At 40.8% G+C, this 22,425-nt stretch overlaps 1 protein-coding gene across 3 annotated transcripts in view; it reads left to right on the plus strand.

The window, feature by feature from the left end:
- Window positions 1–22,425, plus strand: part of LOC116329919 (dystrophin-like) — a 57,514-nt gene that overhangs the window by 14,953 nt on the left and 20,136 nt on the right. For 2 of the 3 annotated variants that reach the window (XM_031752055.2, XM_031752057.2), the window contains exons 2-11: window positions 7,224–7,285; window positions 7,590–7,664; window positions 12,923–13,124; window positions 13,223–13,308; window positions 13,507–13,664; window positions 15,080–15,246; window positions 15,818–15,929; window positions 16,040–16,176; window positions 17,026–17,064; window positions 19,043–19,108. In XM_031752055.2, the coding sequence (XP_031607915.1) occupies window positions 7,224–7,285; window positions 7,590–7,664; window positions 12,923–13,124; window positions 13,223–13,308; window positions 13,507–13,664; window positions 15,080–15,246; window positions 15,818–15,929; window positions 16,040–16,176; window positions 17,026–17,064; window positions 19,043–19,108 (1,104 nt within the window). Of the gene's footprint in view, window positions 1–7,223; window positions 7,286–7,589; window positions 7,665–11,403; window positions 11,524–12,922; window positions 13,125–13,222; window positions 13,309–13,506; window positions 13,665–15,079; window positions 15,247–15,817; window positions 15,930–16,039; window positions 16,177–17,025; window positions 17,065–19,042; window positions 19,109–22,425 lie in introns of those variants that run through there. The other variant, XM_039606893.1, reaches the window with a different exon arrangement.

The raw sequence follows: 22,425 nt of genomic DNA on the forward strand, positions 1-22,425 counted from the left end.
CCTCATGTCTTAACTTCGCTTCGTTAAGGAGATATGACGATTCGAAAATACCTCTCATTACAGAAATCAAGCGGTGATTTTGAACAAACTCCCCATTGACTTTCTATGGAGAGTTTACAGACTTTGTGTTGGTCTGAGGAGATTGGCAAATCTCCTCAATTCTATAAATCCCACAACAATGATTGTGACATTTTCTGAAAGCCAGCAAAAATACCTACGTTTTGATGTATAATTTGTGGAAGTTGAGTGAAAATTGAGCAAGTAGCAAGAAGTTGTTCGGACATGAAGAGAAGACTGCGAAACTTACAATAATAATAAGAAGAATAAATCCGACGAATAGTAATAAGTGTGCCTCTTGGCATAGGCACACTTAATAAAGAATAAAGAGAAACAGGAACTCAATAGTGTGAATGCCTGTTTAGGCATTCACACAATAAAGAAAAACAGGAACTCAATAGTGTGAATGCCTCGAAGGGCATTCACACAATAAGAATAATAAATCCGACGAATAGTAATAAGTGTGCCTCTTGGCATAGGCACACTTAATAAGTATCTCTTAAAATTTTTCCAATAATGAAACATTTGAATATAATGTAGACAAAAACGAAAAATAAAACGATAGTTACGGATCAGGACTCCCCGGTCCTTACTGCGCATGTGCAAAGTCGGACCGTACAAATGGGGTCTACCCGATCCATACCGCGCATGTGCAGGGGTTTTCTTCTTCTTCTGTTCGTTTAATGGCAGTTTACTCCCCAGTGTACGAGGATACCGCCACCTGCTGACCAAGCGAATGAACCCTATTGTAAACTGAATTAGCGTCATTACAAATGCGTGTTAAATTTGATTTAGTGATAGTCGAGTGTGTTTATGCTTGTCTGTGTGGAGAGGATTGATTGGAATAGTGATGATGATGTCCGCTATCACTGTAAATTGTCAGTAAACATTTCATCTGGCTGATGAATCTTCACGTGACATATTACAAAGTCTGTATTATTAACTCTGTAATTAGGCGCCATTCTTCTTATTTTACGGCGCTGTTGTTCAATCGGGGAACGCTCTCTGTTGAGGAGGAAAGCATGAATTTGTTTGTATATGGATTGTTCATTGTTTAAATGTCCCGGTAGTCGAAAAGGAGGCAGAGCTGTTGAGAAATGCTAGGAGCTAACTGGGTGCTAACCGTATCATTCAAATATATTGAATGTTGCAATGTTGGCAAAGAGAGGAAGTGATGTAAGATTTGCGCATGCGGGGTACTGATCGGGTTTCCGGTACGGATCGGGTAGCGACAACACACCCGACCCATCCTTCAAATTCGGGGAAAAGGAGGACGCATTTGTCGGCTGCATTCGGAGGAGTCTACGAATTTGGACAGCCTTCGGCGCGTCGCTGTGACATAATCGGTCTACAAATGCATCCTCAGGAGGATGCAGCCCATGAATTTGGACACAGCTGTTGTTTGCAGCCTCTGCGATGCTTTCGACCAAAACAGGCGCAGCTTGATGACACCATCAACATGCGCTATTGCGGTAGAGCGGTATAGTCAAAATCTCTACCGTTGGCCAAATTTATATCGTTTCTACCGTATACCGTTTCTACCACCCACCCCTAGCCGGAGGTGTGTTTTTTGTTTTTGTTTTGTTGTTGTTGTTGTTTTTGGTTGCAGGTGAATAAGCTGTTCAGCTTCTTTGCCACCACAGCATTACCATCAGGTCTGGGTTTGTAGTTAGTGATATTTTGGCCGCACCCTCCTCAAGTTATTGCTGTAGAGGTGGTCCTCAATTATATATTTATAATCCAGCTTGCCCTGTCTGATTCCCATTTTCAGGTTTGCCTGGACTGTACTGTACACCTCACCAGACCTGAAAGCAGTGTTTTTGTTTCTCAGCAAGGTCCTGACCTTTTTTTGTCATTCAGGATATTTGGTGGGCATACACCTGGTGGCATTTGACAGTGGTTACAGTGCTTGGACTGACACACATATACGCACACCTTCATGACTTTTTTTGCACAGTACTCAGTCTTTTGCACATTTCTGTTGCGTCTGCACTGTCTTGTGTCTCTATCATGCTGTTCTGTCTGGTGTTGCACTGTCTTTGTTTTGGTTTTTGGTTTTTTTGCAATTTTTGCACATTTCACGTTATGTAGTCCTGTGTTGATTGTCTGTTATATGTCATATGTAGCACCATGGTGTTGGAGGACCGTTGTGTCGTTTCACTGTGTGCTGTGCCACTGCACATGGTTGGAATGACAATAAAGCCACCTGACTTGACTTGACATGCTTGATGTAGAAGAGTATGGATGCAGTGTACCCATCCAGGTCCTGAGATTCAATGATACTCCAGTCTGTATTTTCAAAACAGCTTTGCAGCTGAGAGGTTGCACCATCAGGCAATGTTTTAACAGTTTTTGAAGTAGAGGGCAGCAGTTTTCTTTACCTTGGTCCAACTGGCCCAAGTGAGCTGTTTGTATGGCCCTGTATATGCTTAATTTTTGGAATAAACTTTATCCAGTGTGTTTTTCCTGGTTGTAACAGTTAAAATGCTGATGGAATTTGGGGAGCACTACTGAAAAGACTGAAGTCCCCGGCTATTATGTGTGCTGCTTCTGTGTATTTATTCAGCTACTAATGGCAATATGTAGGAGGCTAAGGACCAAGTTAGCTTTAGTATTTGGAAATTTTCAAGACTGCTGTGATCAGGATAGCTGAAATCCCACTGTGGAGGACAAGGGGTCTGCATTTAACTGTCAAATATTCTAAGTGTGGAGAGCAATGACTGTCTGCAGTCTAAGTATTTTTGGCTGATTTTTCATGAATATTAATGCAAATATCCCCACGTCATTGTTTTCGTGAGTTCTGGTTTCAGTTTAAGGGGTGTAGGATATGACTCGTTAGCTTCACAACTGCATCAGGTAATGCAGGATAAAGCAACAACTCTTGAGATTATCAAAGCGCAACCGTCCTCAATGAGTCTATTGTCTTCCAACTGTAGCCTCAGCTCATCCATTTTGTTCACAACAAACCTGGCATTTGTGAGGAAAAGGCTAATGACCTGAGTTCTGTGCGGTCTTTTCCTTAGCCTTTCCTACACACTAGCTCTGCAGCTTTGTTTCTCTTTCCTGTCCTGTGAGAGCACCTCCTAGTGTTCTGAGGCATTGTGAACAATGAACCCAGTGTTCTGGCATTGCCTGCTGGTATGTTGTAGGAGTGAAGAAATGCCATTGTAAAAGTTTGTTTGCTCTGTGAACCTAATAACAGGTGGTTTTGTCAGATGCACGTGAGGTTTGCTGGACAGACTGTTAATGAAATTCTAGAAAAGATGTACAGAAATTGCACCACATCTCAGATCACGTTGAATGTCGTCCCTCAGATTGTGACAGGAAGATGTGTTGACAGTTTGGCTATAGTTGACAAAGTCATGCTGTGCAAACCTGTGAAGAAAATGGCAATCATGGCGTGATGCACCTTCTCAGTTCTCAGGTAGTGTAGGCTTCTCTACTTAAGTCTGCTATTTGGACTTCAGTAGAAGAATATCATGTCCTTAAATATGACATCCAACTCTCGCTAGCCGTGATTAAGTTACAGGTAGGTTTATGACAGGGATCCTCAAGAACTCATACAAGTTCTTGCACTTGTTGCCACATAGTGCTATGTAACTTAGCTGCCTATCATGTTAGCATGTGAAATATAAATTGTCCCAAGATATTATATCAAATGTTATTTCTTGTGTGACAGCCACAAGTCGCTTATTTGTACATACCATATTGATTCTGATAAGAACACGTGGAGCTGAATCGGAGTTGGTCTTTTAGCTGGTAAATGGATTGGTTCCCAAACAAAAACCAGCCCTGGCATTTTTGGGTCCAGTCGGCCCAGCATGATCGGTCTAAAGACCGCAGATGGCCACGTCAAACACATTTGTGCAATTTCTCAAAGCAATGGTAAAGTGCAAAAGAAAAGAAATGTAAAAATCAAACAAATTAGGTTATATAACTAATAGTCTATGTATACAAATATAACATAAATGTAGATTTTTCAGTTTATTTGATGAACAATTTTTGTAGTCAAAGTAGCCAATTATTTTACTTAATTAATTAAATCTTTCCCTCCATCTATTTTCTTACCACGTTAATTACACCATTCTCTCTCTTTCTCTCTGAGTTGTTGGGGCTGCTGTCCCTCCCCCTGCATTTCTCCACAGTTCGTTCTAGCAGCAGCTTAACTGATGACTAGTGTCCAGCGACTTGTTGCTACTTGTTGCTGGTACTACTGTTGACAATGCTAACAGCTAACATCTTAGTTAATTTAACACATATCAGTGGGACAATTTGTAGTTTTCCTCTTCTTGTTCTGGCCTAGTTTTTCAGCTCCTCTGTTTTCGCTTTTGTTTCTTTATCAACCACTTCTTCCACACAAAACTGTTTTCTACAAGGTGCACAAGTGTGCGAGGAATGTAGAGGGGTGTGGTTGCGTTACCTGGTGTTGGAGGAGCTGGGGATCGACTCTGTCATGATCCGCAGTTCGTGCACACAAGCGGGATCCAAAAACAGACTCATTACGCTTAATGCGAGCATGTGCAGATTTTATTGTTTTAACAAAAGGTGACCCGGAACAACCAAGGAAGCAGAATTGCAGAACTGAAGGAAACCGGGAAGACAAATTACACAGGGAAGCATTAATCAGGGCCGTGGGAGGCTGCAACAGAAAGGGGAGAAGATTACTAGTGAGCAGGGAGATTGAGGGACATTACTAAACACGGCTATAGTAATTTTCCTTACGATCAGAGCCGGACCGTGGGGCTCGGAATGGGGAAGCATGTCCGTGGAAAGCAAATCCGAGGAGGCAGGGATGAGGACGGATGGTGCACTTAGAGATCCGAGCAGGCAGGAGGACTTGCAGATGGCAGACACAAAACGCTGGATAGTAACCTGGGCAAACGGAGGCAGAATTAACACAGTTCATGTAACACTTAGATATGTACAAAGCTTTGCGGGGAGCCTAGTTACCACTGAGGGGTAACTAACGGACTGGCATAGAGCATCCGTCAGCGCAGGGTTAAACAGTCCTCCTGGAAATCGCCTGGAATGGGATGCAGGTGTGATGGTGATGGCCCAGCCTGGGGGTGTGGCCACCAGGGCATCCCACACACTCCTCAGACACAGAGCCACGGACCATGACAGAATCAGTGATTGTTGAGTTTATATTTATCCATTTAGGCACAGTGACTAGTGTAATTTCATACTCTGTTGTGTGTACTGGTTATCTTTAAAAGTATTTAAAACTGAAATGATCAGTTTAAAAACGGATCACATTTTCATTAAAAAACAAAAACTAATGAGTTAAATTAATGTAATGTAATTATGAGCATGGATGGAGAGATGGAAGCTTTGTGTTAACTTTTGGATAAGATCACCCATTCCTAATATTCCTTGAGCATTTAGCACCATGTAAACTTATATGAGAAGGACCTGACTTCTATTTGGTATTAAAGGTTATTTAAGTTTGTCCATTTATGTTCCTGCTTAGCCCAGCAGCTCATTTCTGACCAGGTGTCGTTGGTAGGTTCCAATTCTTTTGTCTTTATCTGAATTTTGTCGGCCTGTTTCTTTGTGTCTGGCAATCACATTGAGCTCTGTGTACACTGAAAAGGTTACATTGCCAGTTTTCCATTTCACCAAGTATGATAATTTCAGATAAACGTTGAATTAGTTAATTATTATACCCTTCAGAACGCAGATACAATGATGGACATGCAATATCCAAGCAAACATTCTGACAGCAGAGGTGATCTTTAGATGTCAAAAAAGAAATGCAAATCCTTTAGATATCATATTATAGTTGTTCTTCTTCTACACACCATACATATCACTCATTGTTTTCTGAAGGTGCAAGTCACGCACTTGTGCGCCCAGTCTGTTTATCTTCAGCACACAAACACACACACAGAGTAGAGTCTCTTTTAAGTGGCAGTCACGAGGAAAGAATCTGTAATGGGAGAATGACACAGCAACTATTTAGCTCTCTTTCTTCCGTTCTGGCTGTGTCGTACTTTCCTGATACAGTGGAGATGAAGATGCTGTGTTTTTTTGTTCTTTTTTAATATTATGATAGTGAGAGGAGAATCGTATAAATGGCAGAATTCATGTTTTTAATTTTGTTAAAATGAATCTAACTCATTGACTAAGGTTTATTTTTTGTTCCTCTCAAAGGATTTCCCATCTTCTTGCATGTAAATGTACCACTCACAGCACTATTTAGCTATATACCATATGGCTATATATGTATAGTCTTTATTACTGGGCTTAGTCAAATTTATTTAGGCTTTGTCATCTGCTTGGTACACATGAGGAAGCAGAAGATGAGTTTCACCTGAAAAACATGCTTTGATTGGGCGACCATACAGGCTTAAAAAAAGCACACTCCTTACTTTTCCAATGAAAAGGCTTTTTACAGTGAAATAAATATATTATGTGGGACAATGTGCTCTGTGAACCTGTTCTAGTCACAGTGGCTTTGACAACATGAAATCAAAACCAAATGAGTGTGATCTCAGTTCTCATTTTACATGATCATTTTTTGTGAAGAGGTGTTCAAGACTGCGTGTCTCCATACTTCGATTAAAAAAATACAACCCTGGTTTCATTTTATTGATTATGAAGACAAAACATGGGAGAGCAACTTTTCTAGACTATAATTTTGTGGCAGCTGTCTTAATGGCCATTATTCGAGAGAACTTTGAGTTGTTTCCACATTAACAAAGATCATTTTGGCTAATTAAACAATTATGAAATGGCTTTCGTTTTGAAGCATTACATTTCGTTCTCTTGCTGTATTGAAAACCGACCATTTTTAGGATGTTTAAATATTGACCCAGCAATCTTTTGGCCAATTCAAACACACCTGAGCAAGTAGTTGATATTTAATTGTTATCGTTTTGTTGTTGTTTTACCTTTTCCCATTTTACAAAATAATTATTAATATATTATTGATTCATTAATAATGGAAAATAATCTAAAATGATCAGGTTTAGTCAGCCCAGCTGAATTGCTTTCCATGTGGATGTAATTGTTACTTACTGGATAATGTATTTTGCATAAACCTTGAAATTACTGCTCTTTACATGTTTCCTCTGAATATAGGCTGATACGTCAGCCTAACCAACACTTCTTTGTGATACCTGATGTGCATTTCACTCATGTGTTGCCTCTCTGTCCCCTTCTAGCCATCAGACCCAGACAACATGCTGGGACCATCCCAAGATGGCTGAGCTCTACCAGTCTTTGGGTAAGACACTTCCTGCTTATAGACTTTTTTGGTCTTTTTGACTAAAGTCTTTGAAACAGGGTGCCATATGATCTCAAAACAAGTGACTCCACATACTGAAGAAGATGGGGAAAAAAGAATGTGCTTGCTCATTGGGGGTCGTCTGATTCTCGGTATTATTGTAGGATTTCTGCCTTACAATACTAAGCACCTTTGAGGTGGCTGTTATATACATAGAATTGAATTGAAATGAAGAAGCACTATTGGTTGAAGTGAAAGCACTGATAAAACAAATGCTCTCTCTTCCTCGTATTCCTTTCTCTAGCCGATCTGAACAATGTTCGGTTCTCAGCCTACCGCACAGCCATGAAGCTCAGACGCTTGCAGAAGGCTCTCTGCTGTAAGTACACTTTCTGTATATACACTTCTCCTGCATCTGTGTCACACAGGGATGTTGCCTCTGGGTTTAAGTCCTTTCCTCCCAACACAAGTGTGTCTGTCATTGTGTTGATACCCTCCCACACACCTCCTTGGCTCTTTCTCTTTTTGTGCTTTCATTAAATTCACCTTATTTTCTGCTCTCTCTGAATTTTGTCTTTACCTTCTCTGGACTATTATTCTTTTACTCTCTGCACTCAACCTGTGTGTGCGTCCATATGAGTGTTTATTCTATAGAATGCAAGCTGCTTATAAGTTAAGTGTATTAGAATCAGCATACTTTATTAATCCCTCAGGGAATTATGTGGGTTACAGTTGCTCCAGTACAGTAACAGTAACAGCCTAGACTATTTAACAATAAAATATGTTACAGATTTACAAATTTAAGAAATAGCACAATATATACAAATCGCTCAATAATAAATATCAAGGATTAACAGAAGTGATTATAAATAAATATCAAGAATATTGACAGCGACATTACTGAGTAGAAAAGACAGTGTGCAAGAGGATGTAACTATTGCAGTGTAAACAGTGTGTCAGGTGGAGGAGTTGTACAGGGAGATGGCCACGGGCAGGAATGATTTCCTGTGTCGTTCAGTGCTGCTTTTTGGTAATCTCAGTCTCGTGCCACGTGCTCCTGTGGCTAGCCAACACGTCATGAAGTGGGTGGGAGGTATTACCCAACATTGTCTTTATCTTGGACAACATCCGCCTCTCAAACACCACCTTAAGGGAGTCCAGCTCCATCCCCACAACATTACTGGCCTTGCGGATCAGTTTATTTAGTCTGTTGGCATCTATGACCCTCAACCTGCTGCCCCAGCATGCAACAGCATAGAGGATTGCACTGGCCACAACAGACTCATAGAAAATCCTGAGCATTGTCCGACAGATGTTGAAGCACCTCAGCTGCCTCAGAAAATAGAGACGACCCTGGCCCTTCCTGTAAAGTGCAGTGGTGTTTTTAACCAAGTCCAGTTTATTCTCTATGTGTACTCCAAGGTATTTATAGTCCTCCACAATGTCGACATCAACCCCTTGGATTGATACAGGGCTCAAGGATTTCCTGGTCTTCCTGAATTCCACAATCAATTCCTTGGTCTTTCTTTGCATGGTTAGTCCAGTTATGCTTGTTTGTTTTTGCCAGCTGAATTAGTGTACCTGGTATTGTTGTCACCTCTGGCAAGGAAAGATATATTCACAGAACTTTAGAGCCTAAGGACAGTTGTACATTTCAACCCACAAGTATGCATGTCAATAAATATTGATGGGATGCTAGCTTAAAAATCCAGATTGCATATTTGTGACAGTGAGCTGACGTACAGCGCGTAATCATGTGTCAACAGGAATGTGCCATATGCTAACAGAGCATGGTGAAATCTAACAGAAGATTGGAGCCATTTCTGGCTTGCTATAGTTGCAAATTGCGGTCAAGTGAACTAACATGACTGAAGCAGTCCAGTGACCACAATGATACAATGAATGGTTTCTATTATTATTATTATTAATAATAATAATGATAATAATAATGATGGATTGCATTTATATAGCCCTTTTCGAGACCCTCATAGCGCTTTACAATTCCACTATTCATTCAGTCTCACATTCACACACTGGTTGGAGGCAAGCTACAGTTGTAGCCACAGCTGCCCTGGGGCAGACTTATTCACACCCTTTCTCACTCCCATTCTCATGGTTAGTGTGAAGCCTGTTTTTAAAGCTTTTACTACATTTATAATAGCATAACGCAGGGGTTGGCAACCCCGGGCACTCGTACCGCAGCAGGCATGCAAAGGGTTAACTGATGGCACGACACGCAGTGAATTAATCTGGGAAAGTGGATTTTTTTTTTTTTTAAATGGCCGGGCCACCACTGGTGCACATCGCAAGTTAGCTCGCATAGACACATTAGTTGTGCCGCTTCTTAATGAGGGTATCTTAGCTAACAACCCCAACTACCAGATTCAACTTGTAATTAGCTAAAACTTAGCCTACTGGTGAGAGGGACGTTGCTAGCTGGCAGTTTTTTCAAGCGATGTTGAAATTTCCACATTCCGACACTTCAAATGCTTCAGCTGTCCACTCAGCGCAGCATCAGCACCACGGAAATACACGGATACATCCAAATACTCGAGACAGAATTCACAATGCACTTTCAGGACTTTCAGGTGTATGGACCAATGTTTTATTTTCTGATCAAACCAGAAAGCTTTAATGAGCAGCTGGATTTGTCTCGCATTAACTGGCTGGACACGGAGGACATCGAAATGCAGCTGATTGAACTGAAAAGCTTGACTCTGTGGGGTCCACAGCTGTGCGTGTTCATGGAGCTTGCATTTTCACCTGCTGAACATCACTACCTGACAAGTTTAACTGTCTTCAGAACATTGCAGAGGCATTATTGACAGTATTTGGCTCTACATATCTGTGTGAGCAGATTTTCTCTCACATGAGTGTCCTCAGGTAGCCGTCTGAATGCTGGACCCTCAGAGACCTGTTTCTCTGAGTGGGAGACCAGAGATCACATTAACATCTGTATCCCTGTATTAACAAATATGTCATATTGGCCCAGTTTATTTTTTCTTAACATTGTTGTGAACATTGTTGTGATAAACAGGATAGCTCACTGTGAACTCTTATTATACAAGAAAAACAGATATATAGCTTGTGCCTTGCTACTAGCTGTCTTGTATACATTCCACACCAATCCCATTCTTGCAAGTGGAATGTGTCAAAGTACTAGTGCTGGGCGATATGGAAAAAATATTTATCACGATATGAATTATTTTATATCACGATAACGATATATATCACGATATACCAGCTGACCTGTGGTCATCTGGAAAGTATGCAGTCTGTAAACAGCGAGTGGAGAGGGTGCAGTCTTTGTTTTGAGTTACCGTAAAGCATGTCGCAAACCGGTGCACGTAAAAGCAGCACCATGTCGCAAAACCACAAGACGGAGTTTCTTTGCGAAAAATATCATTTTTTTATACTTTATTTTCTCTTGCATAAAGTTAAAAGTATGTATAGTGAGAAGACAACACTAATATATTTGCCACAGGCTATTTAACCCTTTAAGACCTACCATAGAACCAAGTCCGCCAGAGCTTATCTTTACATTTTACATGCTGTAGTGCCATTTGTGGGAGCATTTCAAGTTGCTATACATCAATACAACCGTTATAGCCCAAATTTTAATAATATGTATGCATTAAGTCATAGTAACTACATAAATTGCAAAAAAGTGCAATAAACTACAAAAAAATTTAAAATCGTTTTTGTTTTGTTTTTTTACATATATTTCTAGTTAGAGAAATTTAAGAGGCTTATCCCTCAAAACTGTAAATACAAAAAAGTTGCACAAAATAGTTTCCAACCACGAGAAATTTATTTTGAGTGTCTTCATAGTTTTATTTTTGAGATACACTAATTTTTATATACTACAGGAAAAATGAAAATAAATATTATAATGCAAATTTGCAAAAAAACATGTGCATCAAAATAAACTATTTCCAACAGTGTCATTTGACTTCTAAGCATCCCAGAAACGATACAGAAAAGCATAAAGTCAAACATGACTTTTAAAAACTACATTTTCCGCGAAAATGACGTCACTTCCGGTTTCGGACAAGTACTAGCGGACATGCGATAGTTCGCGCTGACTTATATTCCAACGTAGGAAGTGTTATGAATAGCTGATCAGATCGGCAAAGCCTGTTTCTGGAATATTATGTTTTTGTTGCTGGAAGTGCTTTTTATGTAATTTTTGCAAAGCTATATGTGGAAGGAAACCGTGACTTAGGACAAGCTAATGGGTAAGTACAACTACGGTTTCATATGCAAAAACAATTATTGCGCTACCTTACCTGGTTCCAGTTCTACAGGGATTTAAAAATAGTTAGGCAAAACGGAGTTTGCCTGCTCCGACCGGTTGTAAAGGGTTAATGATATATTTTATGTAATAATTTATAAAATTAGGGTTAGAAATGATAGAAACGATAGAAGACAAATGGCACAATAGACACTTTTCTGTCGTCCACACGATATATATCGTCATATCGCCCAGCACTACAAAGTACAGTGCTGTGTAGCAGTCTTGAGCCACTCCTCATTCTTTTATCTTTTGCTTCCAAGGAGCCAAACGTTCTTGTGTTTTTTTTAAGAGTGGGTTTGAAATGTAATTTTCCAGGCTTTCTGTGATCTTACAGTTTTCTTTCTAAAGTGGCATGTATTTTCTCCCCCTCTTTTAGTCCAGTCCATCTGCACTTTTCACCTGTATTTGCTTTGGGGTTGTTTGTTGAGCCAGGTTGAAGACACACAGATTAATTTTTCAAATGTAAAAACAGACACCTAACCCAAGGGTGAACAAATATTGTTTACACATAGCAGACTTGTTGAGACAAATAACACTGATCTATCTTTACTATTTTTAGGTACTTTTTTTTACTAGCATCAACAGCAACTGGTTAATTCTTTAAAACATGCCAAAGATAACAGTTTGACTAGTATAATCACCGACAGGGTGATTCCCAAAGAGCTTTTGGCTTAAAACGTCAGTTGCTCAAAAACACAATTTGTTCCAATTTCTTTAGTTGAAGTGACAAAAAGTGGCAACGATAACACTGTTAGAAATACATAAAATGGTATTTTTGCACCAAGAAGGTGATTTGAAAGCAACAACTGGCCTAAATTTTGACATATATCAGCATGGTTTGCAATGTGTGCAAGAATTTAGGAAAAATGTACAAGTAGAAAAGAAAAATGTGGCATACCTGAAAAAACTCTCTACAGTAGATGAACAGTATCTGAAAGACATATCCAAAAATCTGGCAATTACCTGGCACAGACCTGTGAGATACATCTGGTCCCTCAGTTTTTCCATCTACTGTTTACTGAACCCTCATCTGACATGATCTCAGTGGAAGGGTGGCTATCAAGACGTCCATGTTAGACTACTTAGTGAGAAAAAGTATGCCAAATTACACCACAACTGAACTTCATATCAGTGACGACAGGTCTCATGAAGTGACATGGCATTGCTGTTGGTGAAATTTGATGCAGTAAAGTGCCACCTTCAGGTTTTGGCTCACCGTGCGATTGCATCTGATTGGCAACAGTTTCATTTTTTCATTTGAAAACCGAGTCAGGTTGGAAGACGCCCATAGATGTGTGTGCACTGACTAACCATGCCCTCCCTGTGTGTCTTGTGTTTAGTGGACCTGTTGAGCATGCCGACAGCTTGTGAGATATTTGACCAGCACGGTTTGAAGCAGAACGAGCAGCTGCTGGACATCTCTCAGCTCGTCACCTGTCTCACAAGCCTCTACCAGCGACTTGAGCAGAACCACTCCCACTTGGTCAATGTCCCGCTGTGCGTTGACATGTGTCTCAACTGGCTGCTTAACGTCTACGACACGTACGTGCGGCACTCTGAGCAAGCACTTAAACATTTAGTTTTTCTCAGATGATTCAGATTCCGCATACTCTAAACCGTCTCTTTTTGTTGATCGGCAGTGGTCGCACTGGAAAGATCAGATCTCTGTCATTCAAAACTGGAATCATCTCACTCTGCAAGGCTCATTTGGAGGATAAATACAGATGTAAGTCAATGTGCAATGTTTTTTCTGCCATTATTGTGTCCTAATAAGTACTTACTTATATTTCATCTCACAAATAAAATTATACAAAAAACTCATATTTTCTCTTCTCTCTCTGTGTTGTGTGGACTTTATTTCTCATGTGTCGAATCCTCTCCTTTTTTCCAACCTCTCGTATTTTCTCTGCCTCTTCCTCTCTAGTCCTGTTCCGGCAGGTTGCCAGTGCAACAGGATTCTGTGACCAGCGTCGACTGGGGCTCCTTCTGCACGACTCCATTCAGATCCCCCGACAACTTGGCGAGGTTGCCTCCTTCGGCGGCTCCAACATTGAGCCCTCCGTCCGCAGCTGCTTTCAGTTTGTATGTTTCATTCACCCATTCACACAGCACTTTTTACTATGCTTTAAGTGCTTAATACCTAACATTCACACACATTCATACTACAATGGATGCATGGGAGAGCAACTTGGGGTAGTATCTCACCCAAGGATATTTGGCATTCAGACTGGTGAAGCCAGGGATCGAATCACCAACCTTCTGATTAGCAGATGGCCTGCTCCTCCTGCTCTACACCTACTCTACAGCCATAGCAAATGGGTGGCTGTAGCTCAGGATTAAAACCCATTCCAAGTTCTCTATGTATTGTTATGAGCTAATCTGAAGGTCACGTGTAATTTTGAGGTTTTTAGCTATTGACTGTAGCTATTAGCTGTGACCTTGCCTTTGACGTTGAATAAAAATTAAATCAGCTTGAGCTGTTATGCGATCACACAAAATTTGAAAATGAAATCTTGAAACTTGTGGACGCTAGACCGCTAACAGACAGACAAACAAAGGGAACCGATGAGAATGAAGGCCACAGCGTTGAATGAAACGCTGTTTTAAAACAAATCAATATTAAGTACAGAAGGGAGAGCAAAAGCATGAGAAGGCTCTTTCAGATCAAATTAGCCTTATCATTTTTCAGTGTTGAAGAAAAAAATGTTTTCTTGTGTCAGTTAAACTTTTTTACCTCCAAGGTCCATCATGAAGAAAGCAGTGATGTTATGACAGAGAAATCTGGCTTCTAAGGCAAAAGAACAAGTGAGGGAACTGAAACTGAAGTATATGAGGAAGTCATATTAAAAACACACTTTTCTATTGTTTCCTTAGGTGTCAGTGAAAAAAATGAGTCTTGGGCTTTAATAATTGGCTTTTTTTTTTATACCTGTCACTTCTTTCTTTTGTCCTCCACTTGTCCAGTTTCCTCAGATTTTTAAGGTCACATTGTGCACTGCTTTTCCAAACATACTAGTTGTATTTTAGATGCTAATTTTGCTTTGCAGAAATATAATTATTGTACAAAAAACAAAAACTACCAGGGTCAAAATGATCAACCCTCCTGATGTATCCTTTTTTGCTGGATAACAGTCTGCAGCCATTTGTTGCAGTTTTTATGAAGTCTCACGCACCAAGCCTATTCTTTACAGGTGAATCTTTGAAGATGCTCTTCGAAAGATGCTCTGAGAAAAATCCTGTGAAGAACTAGTTTTTCACCAGGAGCAACTAATGTTTTGGGTCATTGTTATGTTGTAAAACCAGTTATGGTACTGAATGCTTGATGGTTTATTTCAGAAATCTTCACATAGCTTTCTTCTTTCACAATTCTTCCACCTTGACAAAATTCCCAGCTCCACATGCACTGAAGCCACCTTACAGCATAATAAAAAAAAAAGAATCATCGAAGACTTTAAAGGGTTGATGTAACGCCATAACCTGTCATGTTGTTATTTCAGGCCAACAACAAGCCTGAGCTTGAGGCCACCATGTTCCTGGACTGGATGCGCCTGGAGCCTCAGTCCATGGTGTGGTTACCTGTCCTTCATCGCGTCGCTGCTGCAGAGACTGCCAAACACCAGGCCAAGTGCAACATCTGCAAGGAATGTCCAATCATAGGCTTCAGGTCGGTACATTTTAACAGTTAATGCAGTATTGCAATCTGTTTTACAATACAAAGAATTGTCATAGTATTAAAGAGTTTTGTATAAAACAGGACTAAGCACTTACCCCCCCGACCCCCACCCCCCGACGATTTACAGTTTATGAGAGGATGATGTATTTGGAGTATGGGACAAAGCTGGAGTACTCGGAGAGAAATTATATGCACACGAGGCTTAATTAAGTAACTAATTTTGGGATATAGAAAATAGGTAAGAAATAAAAGACATATTATATATGCAAAGGTTTAGACCTATAAGCACGGTGCTTATGCTCTGTTGTTGGAGGCTAAGACTGACTTTTGTCAGGAGCGGTGATAAATTTAAATACAGACTTCCAAAGGCAGAGAATAAATGTCTCACTTGGGCCATGGGCTGAAAGAATTTTAACTACTCTCACCTTGGAGAAAACAGAGCTATAAATTATCTCCTTGTATTGATCCCCTTGCCTTCTCTTTTTTTCCCATTTGCTTTTTCATCTTCTCTGCTCTCTTTCATTTACACTTGTTTTTTTTCTCTTCTCTTCTTTCCCCCCAGATATCGGAGCCTAAAACATTTCAACTATGACATTTGTCAAAGCTGCTTTTTCTCTGGCCGTGTTGCAAAGGGGCACAAGATGCAGTACCCCATGGTTGAGTACTGCACCCCGGTATGTGAATAAGTAATCTATTCTGATTCTGATATGATGTGTGTGTGTGTGTGCGTGCTTCTTCCTACGGAGGTAACAATGCCATCTTTGTGTCCTGCCTCTCTCTCCAGACTACATCAGGAGAGGATGTCCGGGACTTTGCCAAGGTGCTGAAGAACAAATTCAGGACCAAGCGTTACTTCGCCAAACACCCACGGATGGGCTACCTGCCCGTCCAGACCATCCTGGAAGGAGACAACATGGAAACGTGAGGCTTTCAAACACACACAGACACACACACTTTTAATATCTTAGTGAGGACATCTCATTGGCATAATGCTTTCCCTAGCTGCTTACCCTAACCATCAAAAATGAATGCCCAACCCTTAACCTAAACCTAACCATGACCTAATTGTAACCCTGACTCTAAAACCACATTTTGAGCCTCAAAAATGCCTTCAGAAACATAGGGACAGGCATTTTGCCCCCACATAAGTGACTATTGGTCCCCACAAGTATAGTTGCATGCTAATTTTCTGTCCTCGCAAAGATGTCTAAGCATGTACACGCACACACACACACACACACACACACACACACACACACACACACGATACTATGGATTTCTTCATATCAGTTGTGTGACTGATTGTTAAAACAAAGGAAATAATAAGCCGGGTAAAGTGGAAGTAAAATCTGAATCACCATGTTTGGATGGATCTGACTCTCCTTTGATACTGATGTTGGTCATAAAAATCCCACTTCACTGTCAAAGACAAAAATTAAATGCAGCCACATGCATATTAAGGATTGACATGTCACATGATAGCGGTGTTTTATTATCCATATTTCTGTTAATTGGACATTTGTGTTGTTTTATTGAAGGTCAACCAAAATATTTCTTTGTCAAATGTGTTTCTGTGTTGTTTGTTTAGTGTGTGTGAGAGTGCTAGTGCATACACTGACACACTACAACACCAAGTTCTCTTTATCATCCCAGTCTTATACTACCCACCCGCATCACCTCCTTGATGCTTTCCATATTTCAGCTCCAATCATACCTGTATGTTGTCCATCCACTTCCTGTGTCATTATCTCACGTTTTTTTGTCTTGCAGTCCTGTCACACTGATCAACTTCTGGCCTGTAGACCATGCGTGAGTACCTGGCTCGTACACAAACACACACGCACATGCGCACACTATACTTTCTGTCAGTCTCGTGTTTAGTTGCTCTTGTTACACAGACGTGTAATCGACCCTGATTTTTTTTTCTTTTCCTTTTTTTTTTTTTTTTTTTAAATAACATTTTTTTTCTCTGCTTCAAACACACACGCACACACACACGTGTCCTCACCGCCAGTCATTTCAGTCATTGTGTTATCGTCTTGTTCTCTTGATTTGTTATAAATTAACTCCACATCAGGATGGGTACCACTATGAAGACAGTATCCCTGAAGCTGTCAGCATCCCACTGCTAATCAGAACAGACAGAATCTCATTGATCTGTCTGATCATACTCCAGTGAAAAATATATGCAAGACTCATCTTGGTTGAAGAAAAAGTAGCTTTAATATAACACAAAAATGCTAACTTTCACCACATATGACAGTTTAAGTGTATCTGATAAATCAGTTCAGAAAATGCTGCAAGCTCTGTTGCGTTCTTCACAGTGAGAGGTTTTTGGGTTTCAGTGTCCGGGCTCTGTTGGGCCTTCTCTGTATGGAGTTTGAATGTTCTTCCTGGGTTGGTGTGATAGAAGAGAGTGCTATGGATAGAGTGAGCTGGAGCCAGATGAGTCGCTGTGGTGACCTCTAAAGGAAGCAGCTAAAAGAACAAGGTGGTTTGGATAAAATGGGCTGATTTCCATACTCTGATACTACAGAGTATTTCAGCCTTTATCAAGTCACATGTGAAATATCAGGGGTACGACAATACCCATACAGATACCTTAAATATACCCAGACATAGATTAAGCTTGGGCAGCAAACAGAGTCTTTTCATTTTCAGTGTCTCCAGCTGTTGCTGTACGGAGAGGAATATGTTATATTATTATAATCTGTGAATATGAAGTACAAAGTCCCAGCACTCGATTACATGACTACTGATTTCTCAACCATTTTGTTCCACCTCTCCTCCTACAGCTGAGCAGACACTACACCCAACTACCACCAGCAGCCATAAGTTTACATGACATCATGCCAATAACCATTTTGATGGATGCTACTCAATTTGTTGCTTTTTATACACTGCTAAATAAAAGGGAGCATATACAAAACACATCAGCTGTCACATCAGATGGGGAAAAAAAACAAGCCAGATATCTGTAATGATAAGGACTGGGTAATGTGCCAGGAATAAAGGATGCCACGTGATTTGTTGGAAATGAAAATGATTACAGAGGGCTGAATTCAGAAACACCCAGAAAATCAAAGTGAGGTGCGGCAGGCGAAGCTGTTTTGTCCAAATTTAATTGCAGCAACTCAAAATGGTACTGAGTAATATTGAATACACACATGCCTGACAACATCAAGGGTAGGCTCCTAATCAGATATTAGGACAACTGATGCGGTTCTGGGGGATCTTCTCCCAGCTCAGGGGGCTGTAGCTCAGGAGGTAGTGCTTGTATAAACGGGTCAATGAGGCGTATTCTATAAAAGGTTTTGAGTGCTCAGTTACAGTCCATTAGCTCTGGACCAGGACATTATTAACCTCCATGACAGTCTGAGGTGCAACTTGGACCTAAACATAATGTCCCAGAGGTATTTTATTGGAGTTGGGTTAGGTGAGCACGGTGTCCAGTCATTTGTATCAGTTCCTTCATTCTCTATGAACTGCTTGCGTACTCTCAGCACATGAACACGTGAAGGCAAAATAACTCCAAGTGGAGTGCAGGGACAGAAACGTACTTACAGAACGTTTCAGACTCACACAAATCTGCTCCTTGTGCTGTCACTCCCTTCATTGCTCCGCTATGAATTCATGCAGCTTGTGTGTGTGTGTGTGTGTGTGTGTGTGTGTGTGTGTGTGTGTGTGTGTGTGTGTGCGTGTGTGTGCGTGTGTGTGTGTGTGTGAGTTGGGATTAATGGGTTGGATTCATGAGCTCTCTCTTTTTGTTTCTGCTTCTTTCTGACAGGCCTGGATCATCCCCTCAGCTCTCACATGACGACACACACACGCGGATCGAGCACTATGCCAACCGGTAACATGACTGCAAACAGCAGTATATTTATATTTTTAATGTTTTTTGGGGTTTTTTTTTTTTTGCATATTTGTTACAATTACATATTCGAATCATCAACCAAATTTTAATACTAGAGAAAGATAACCTGAGTAAATATAAAATGCAATCTTTGAATTACAATTTCAAATAAAGAAAAAAGCTTTTCAAACCGTCCTGGCCCTATGTGAGATACTAATTGCCCCCTAAACGTAATAACTGGTTGTGCTACCCTTGGCAGTGAGAACTGTAATTAAGCATTTGCAGTAACTGGTAAGGAGTCGTCCACTGGCCCACTCTTCTTTTCAGAATTGTTCTAATTCAGCTGCATCGCAGGGTCACAGGGCCAACACAGAGTCAGACAGACAAGACAGATTCACACCCACCTTTGCACCTATGCCGAGTTGACCTAGTCCTATTAAGTGCATGTCTTTGGACTGTGGAAGGAATTTTGAGTACCCGGAGAGAACCTATGCAGATATAGGAGGTGCATCCAAACACCACACAGAAAGTCTCCTGCCAAATTGCCAGACAGTGGATTTGAACCCAGGACCTTAGTGCTGCGAGGCAACAGTACAGCTTCCATCAAAAAAAAATTGTTTCCAAACAGTTTTTACCTTTTGCCTTGTCAGGAGAAAAAATTAGTTGGATGTGGCATTTGACAGCTTTGACAGGGAGGCATTTGGATCAAATAACATTTCCATAGAAAAAAAAATACATGCAATGCATAATTATAACCATACACACACAGTACATTAGCAGAGAACTGTAACCGCAGTTAGAAAAAGTGCAAGAACAGAGGGAACCAGGGGAGATATTTTTTCTAGGTGAGAAGTGGCTCACAGCTGAGTGTAAGCACACAATATGCTCAACACACCTCCAGTTCTTTTGCAATTTTCCAGTAGCTTCACAAACTGGTGAATGAACTCTTCTAAGTTTCAAATAAACATGAAGTCCAACCGCTCAGTGTCCTCGTCAGCCATGCTAGTTACCATGATTGCTGCAGAAGCACTAAACTACTGTGAACTGAATAAACTGAGTTTGCACTGCGTGATCTTATCTGTAATACGGCCAATTAAGTTTTTCATCATACCAAACTGTATAGATTAGTGCAAGTTGTAGTTGAGGGGTCTCGTTTGAATGCAGCTGATCTGGGCCTGGAGGCCCATGGCCCATCCATAATGTCAACAGTGGTCCGCACCAATGAGATAAGCCTTCGTATTCTTTTTTTTTTAATGTTTTTTTTTTTTCCAGAAGTGTTTCTGGGTTTGTTTCTTATCTGTTCTGGGGTTTTTTGTTTTTTAAGATCATAGCATAATGTGTTGCTTTTTGAAATCTTTCACCCTGTTTCACTTGTCAGTCTGATTCTATTTAAGTGATTTCTTGATTTCACAGGTCTGACAGTAATCAGGTCTGGGTGTGGCTTGTGAATTTGAACTCACCTAATGGGTCCAAGGATTTCGATCCGATACCTAAGGGCAGTCACGGTGCTGTTGCCTATTCTGTAGAGGTTCATGTGTCTCTCCATGGATAGGCCTCCCCAGACCATCACTGATCCACCACAAAACCAAGCATGCTGAACGATGTTACAGGGAGCGTAATGTTCTCTACAGAACAGTCATTTTGACTGATGTGACTTGAAATTATTATTTTGGGAAAAAAATGCTAAAGCAAAGCATTTTCTGTGTCCCTCCCCCACCCCACTGTGCTCATGCAGACATTTAGTCACAGAGGACAGTTTTTCCTGTCCTCCAAGGGGATTGTGGGATTGCTGGAGCTTTCTCTCTTTCTGCTGTAAGGTACCTTCACATAACTGTTGGCTCCACACAAATTCTGCATGTCCCACGAGCAGATGCTCAGTGATTTACATCTGAAACCTGCTGCCTTCTTTAGTGACCTAGGTCCTAAATGTGTCAGCTTCTCATTGACCTGGATCTGAAGAGTGTTGACTTTTCACTGATGTACTCACCAAACATGTCTCCTTTTCAAAGACGTGTCCAATTTCATACAATAATGACTTTGTTTTTACTCTAAGTTCAGTTCATGGGTATGGGTCACTGGGACGCAAGTTCCCACAGCAGCTATAAACAGTACTTACAGCCAGGAGTCTCTGTGCTTTTAATGCTAAGTATGCTCAAGTTCTTTTCAGTTAGTCATGGTCTAACTAACCTCACGATCAAGACTGAATCTGACTGAAGTAGAAACTAAATCTACATATCCATAATCTAATGCATCTGAAATATTACTTATATCCATGTAATACTCTCCAGTACTGGACTCTAGGCAAAGGCCATTAATATAGTCAGAACTTATTGCTTACATGTTAATTTAGTTTGGAGTGACGCTAACAGCTCCCACTAACTCACTGCTGAGGGACGAGAACAGGGGTCAGCAACCTTTAACACCCAAAGAGCCATTTGGACCCGGTTTCCACGCAAAAGAAAACACTGGGAGCCGCATCTAAAATGAAGATAACACTGTATATATTGTTTTTTACCTTTATGCTTTGTGTGAACAACTAAGGTGTGTTGCTCATGAAATCCATGAAGTGCTACAGAGAAAGTTACATTTTATTTATGTAATTAACACATTTTGAACTCTTTAAGAAATATAACAAAAGGAAAGACACCCAGCTGAACTAAAATGATCCATGTAGCAAACAAAAACTGTTATATCGCCTTTGGGCTTTTGGAGCCTTGACCTGACTTTTAAAAAACAACTGGAAAAAAAGAATTATTGCTGCTAAAAGATGAAAAATAGATATTTGCAAAATTCTGCCTAAATGTGTATTTTACCTGGTTAATGTGTGTGGCAGGGCGTGGTCTGCAGCGCCGCTGCAGGGGAGGCGGACGCACCTGAGCGGCATCTGCAATCACGCCTCGCCGCCTTAACGTCTGTGCGCTCTCTGCTGTTGTGTTGGTCTGTGTCGGGCTGTGAGCTGAAGAGCTACAGCCGGCTGTGTGCGTACAGCAACCGTGTGTGAAAAGTGGTCAATAAAGAGATGCTGAAAAGCGTGTCCATGCAAACATCGTCGGGTCTGCCGTGATATATTTACAATGGGACTTCTGGTCCCAAACCTCTGCGCACAGCATCTGCAAATCGTGGCTTTCATCTTTACGCAGGACTGTAAGCTGTCATCTGTGAGGCGCGAGCGGTGTTTGTTTTTAACATAGTTCACGGTGGAGAACAGCTGCCGATATAATGTGGATCCGAAGATCCATAATTGGCCTACCTGGGGTTGAAAGTCTCGATAAATGCACGGCATTTCGGCGGGTATACCGGCTTCCGCGAGTGTGACG

Source organism: Oreochromis aureus, linkage group 23 (assembly GCF_013358895.1).
Source record: "Oreochromis aureus strain Israel breed Guangdong linkage group 23, ZZ_aureus, whole genome shotgun sequence".
Classification (NCBI taxonomy): Eukaryota; Metazoa; Chordata; class Actinopteri; order Cichliformes; family Cichlidae; genus Oreochromis; species Oreochromis aureus.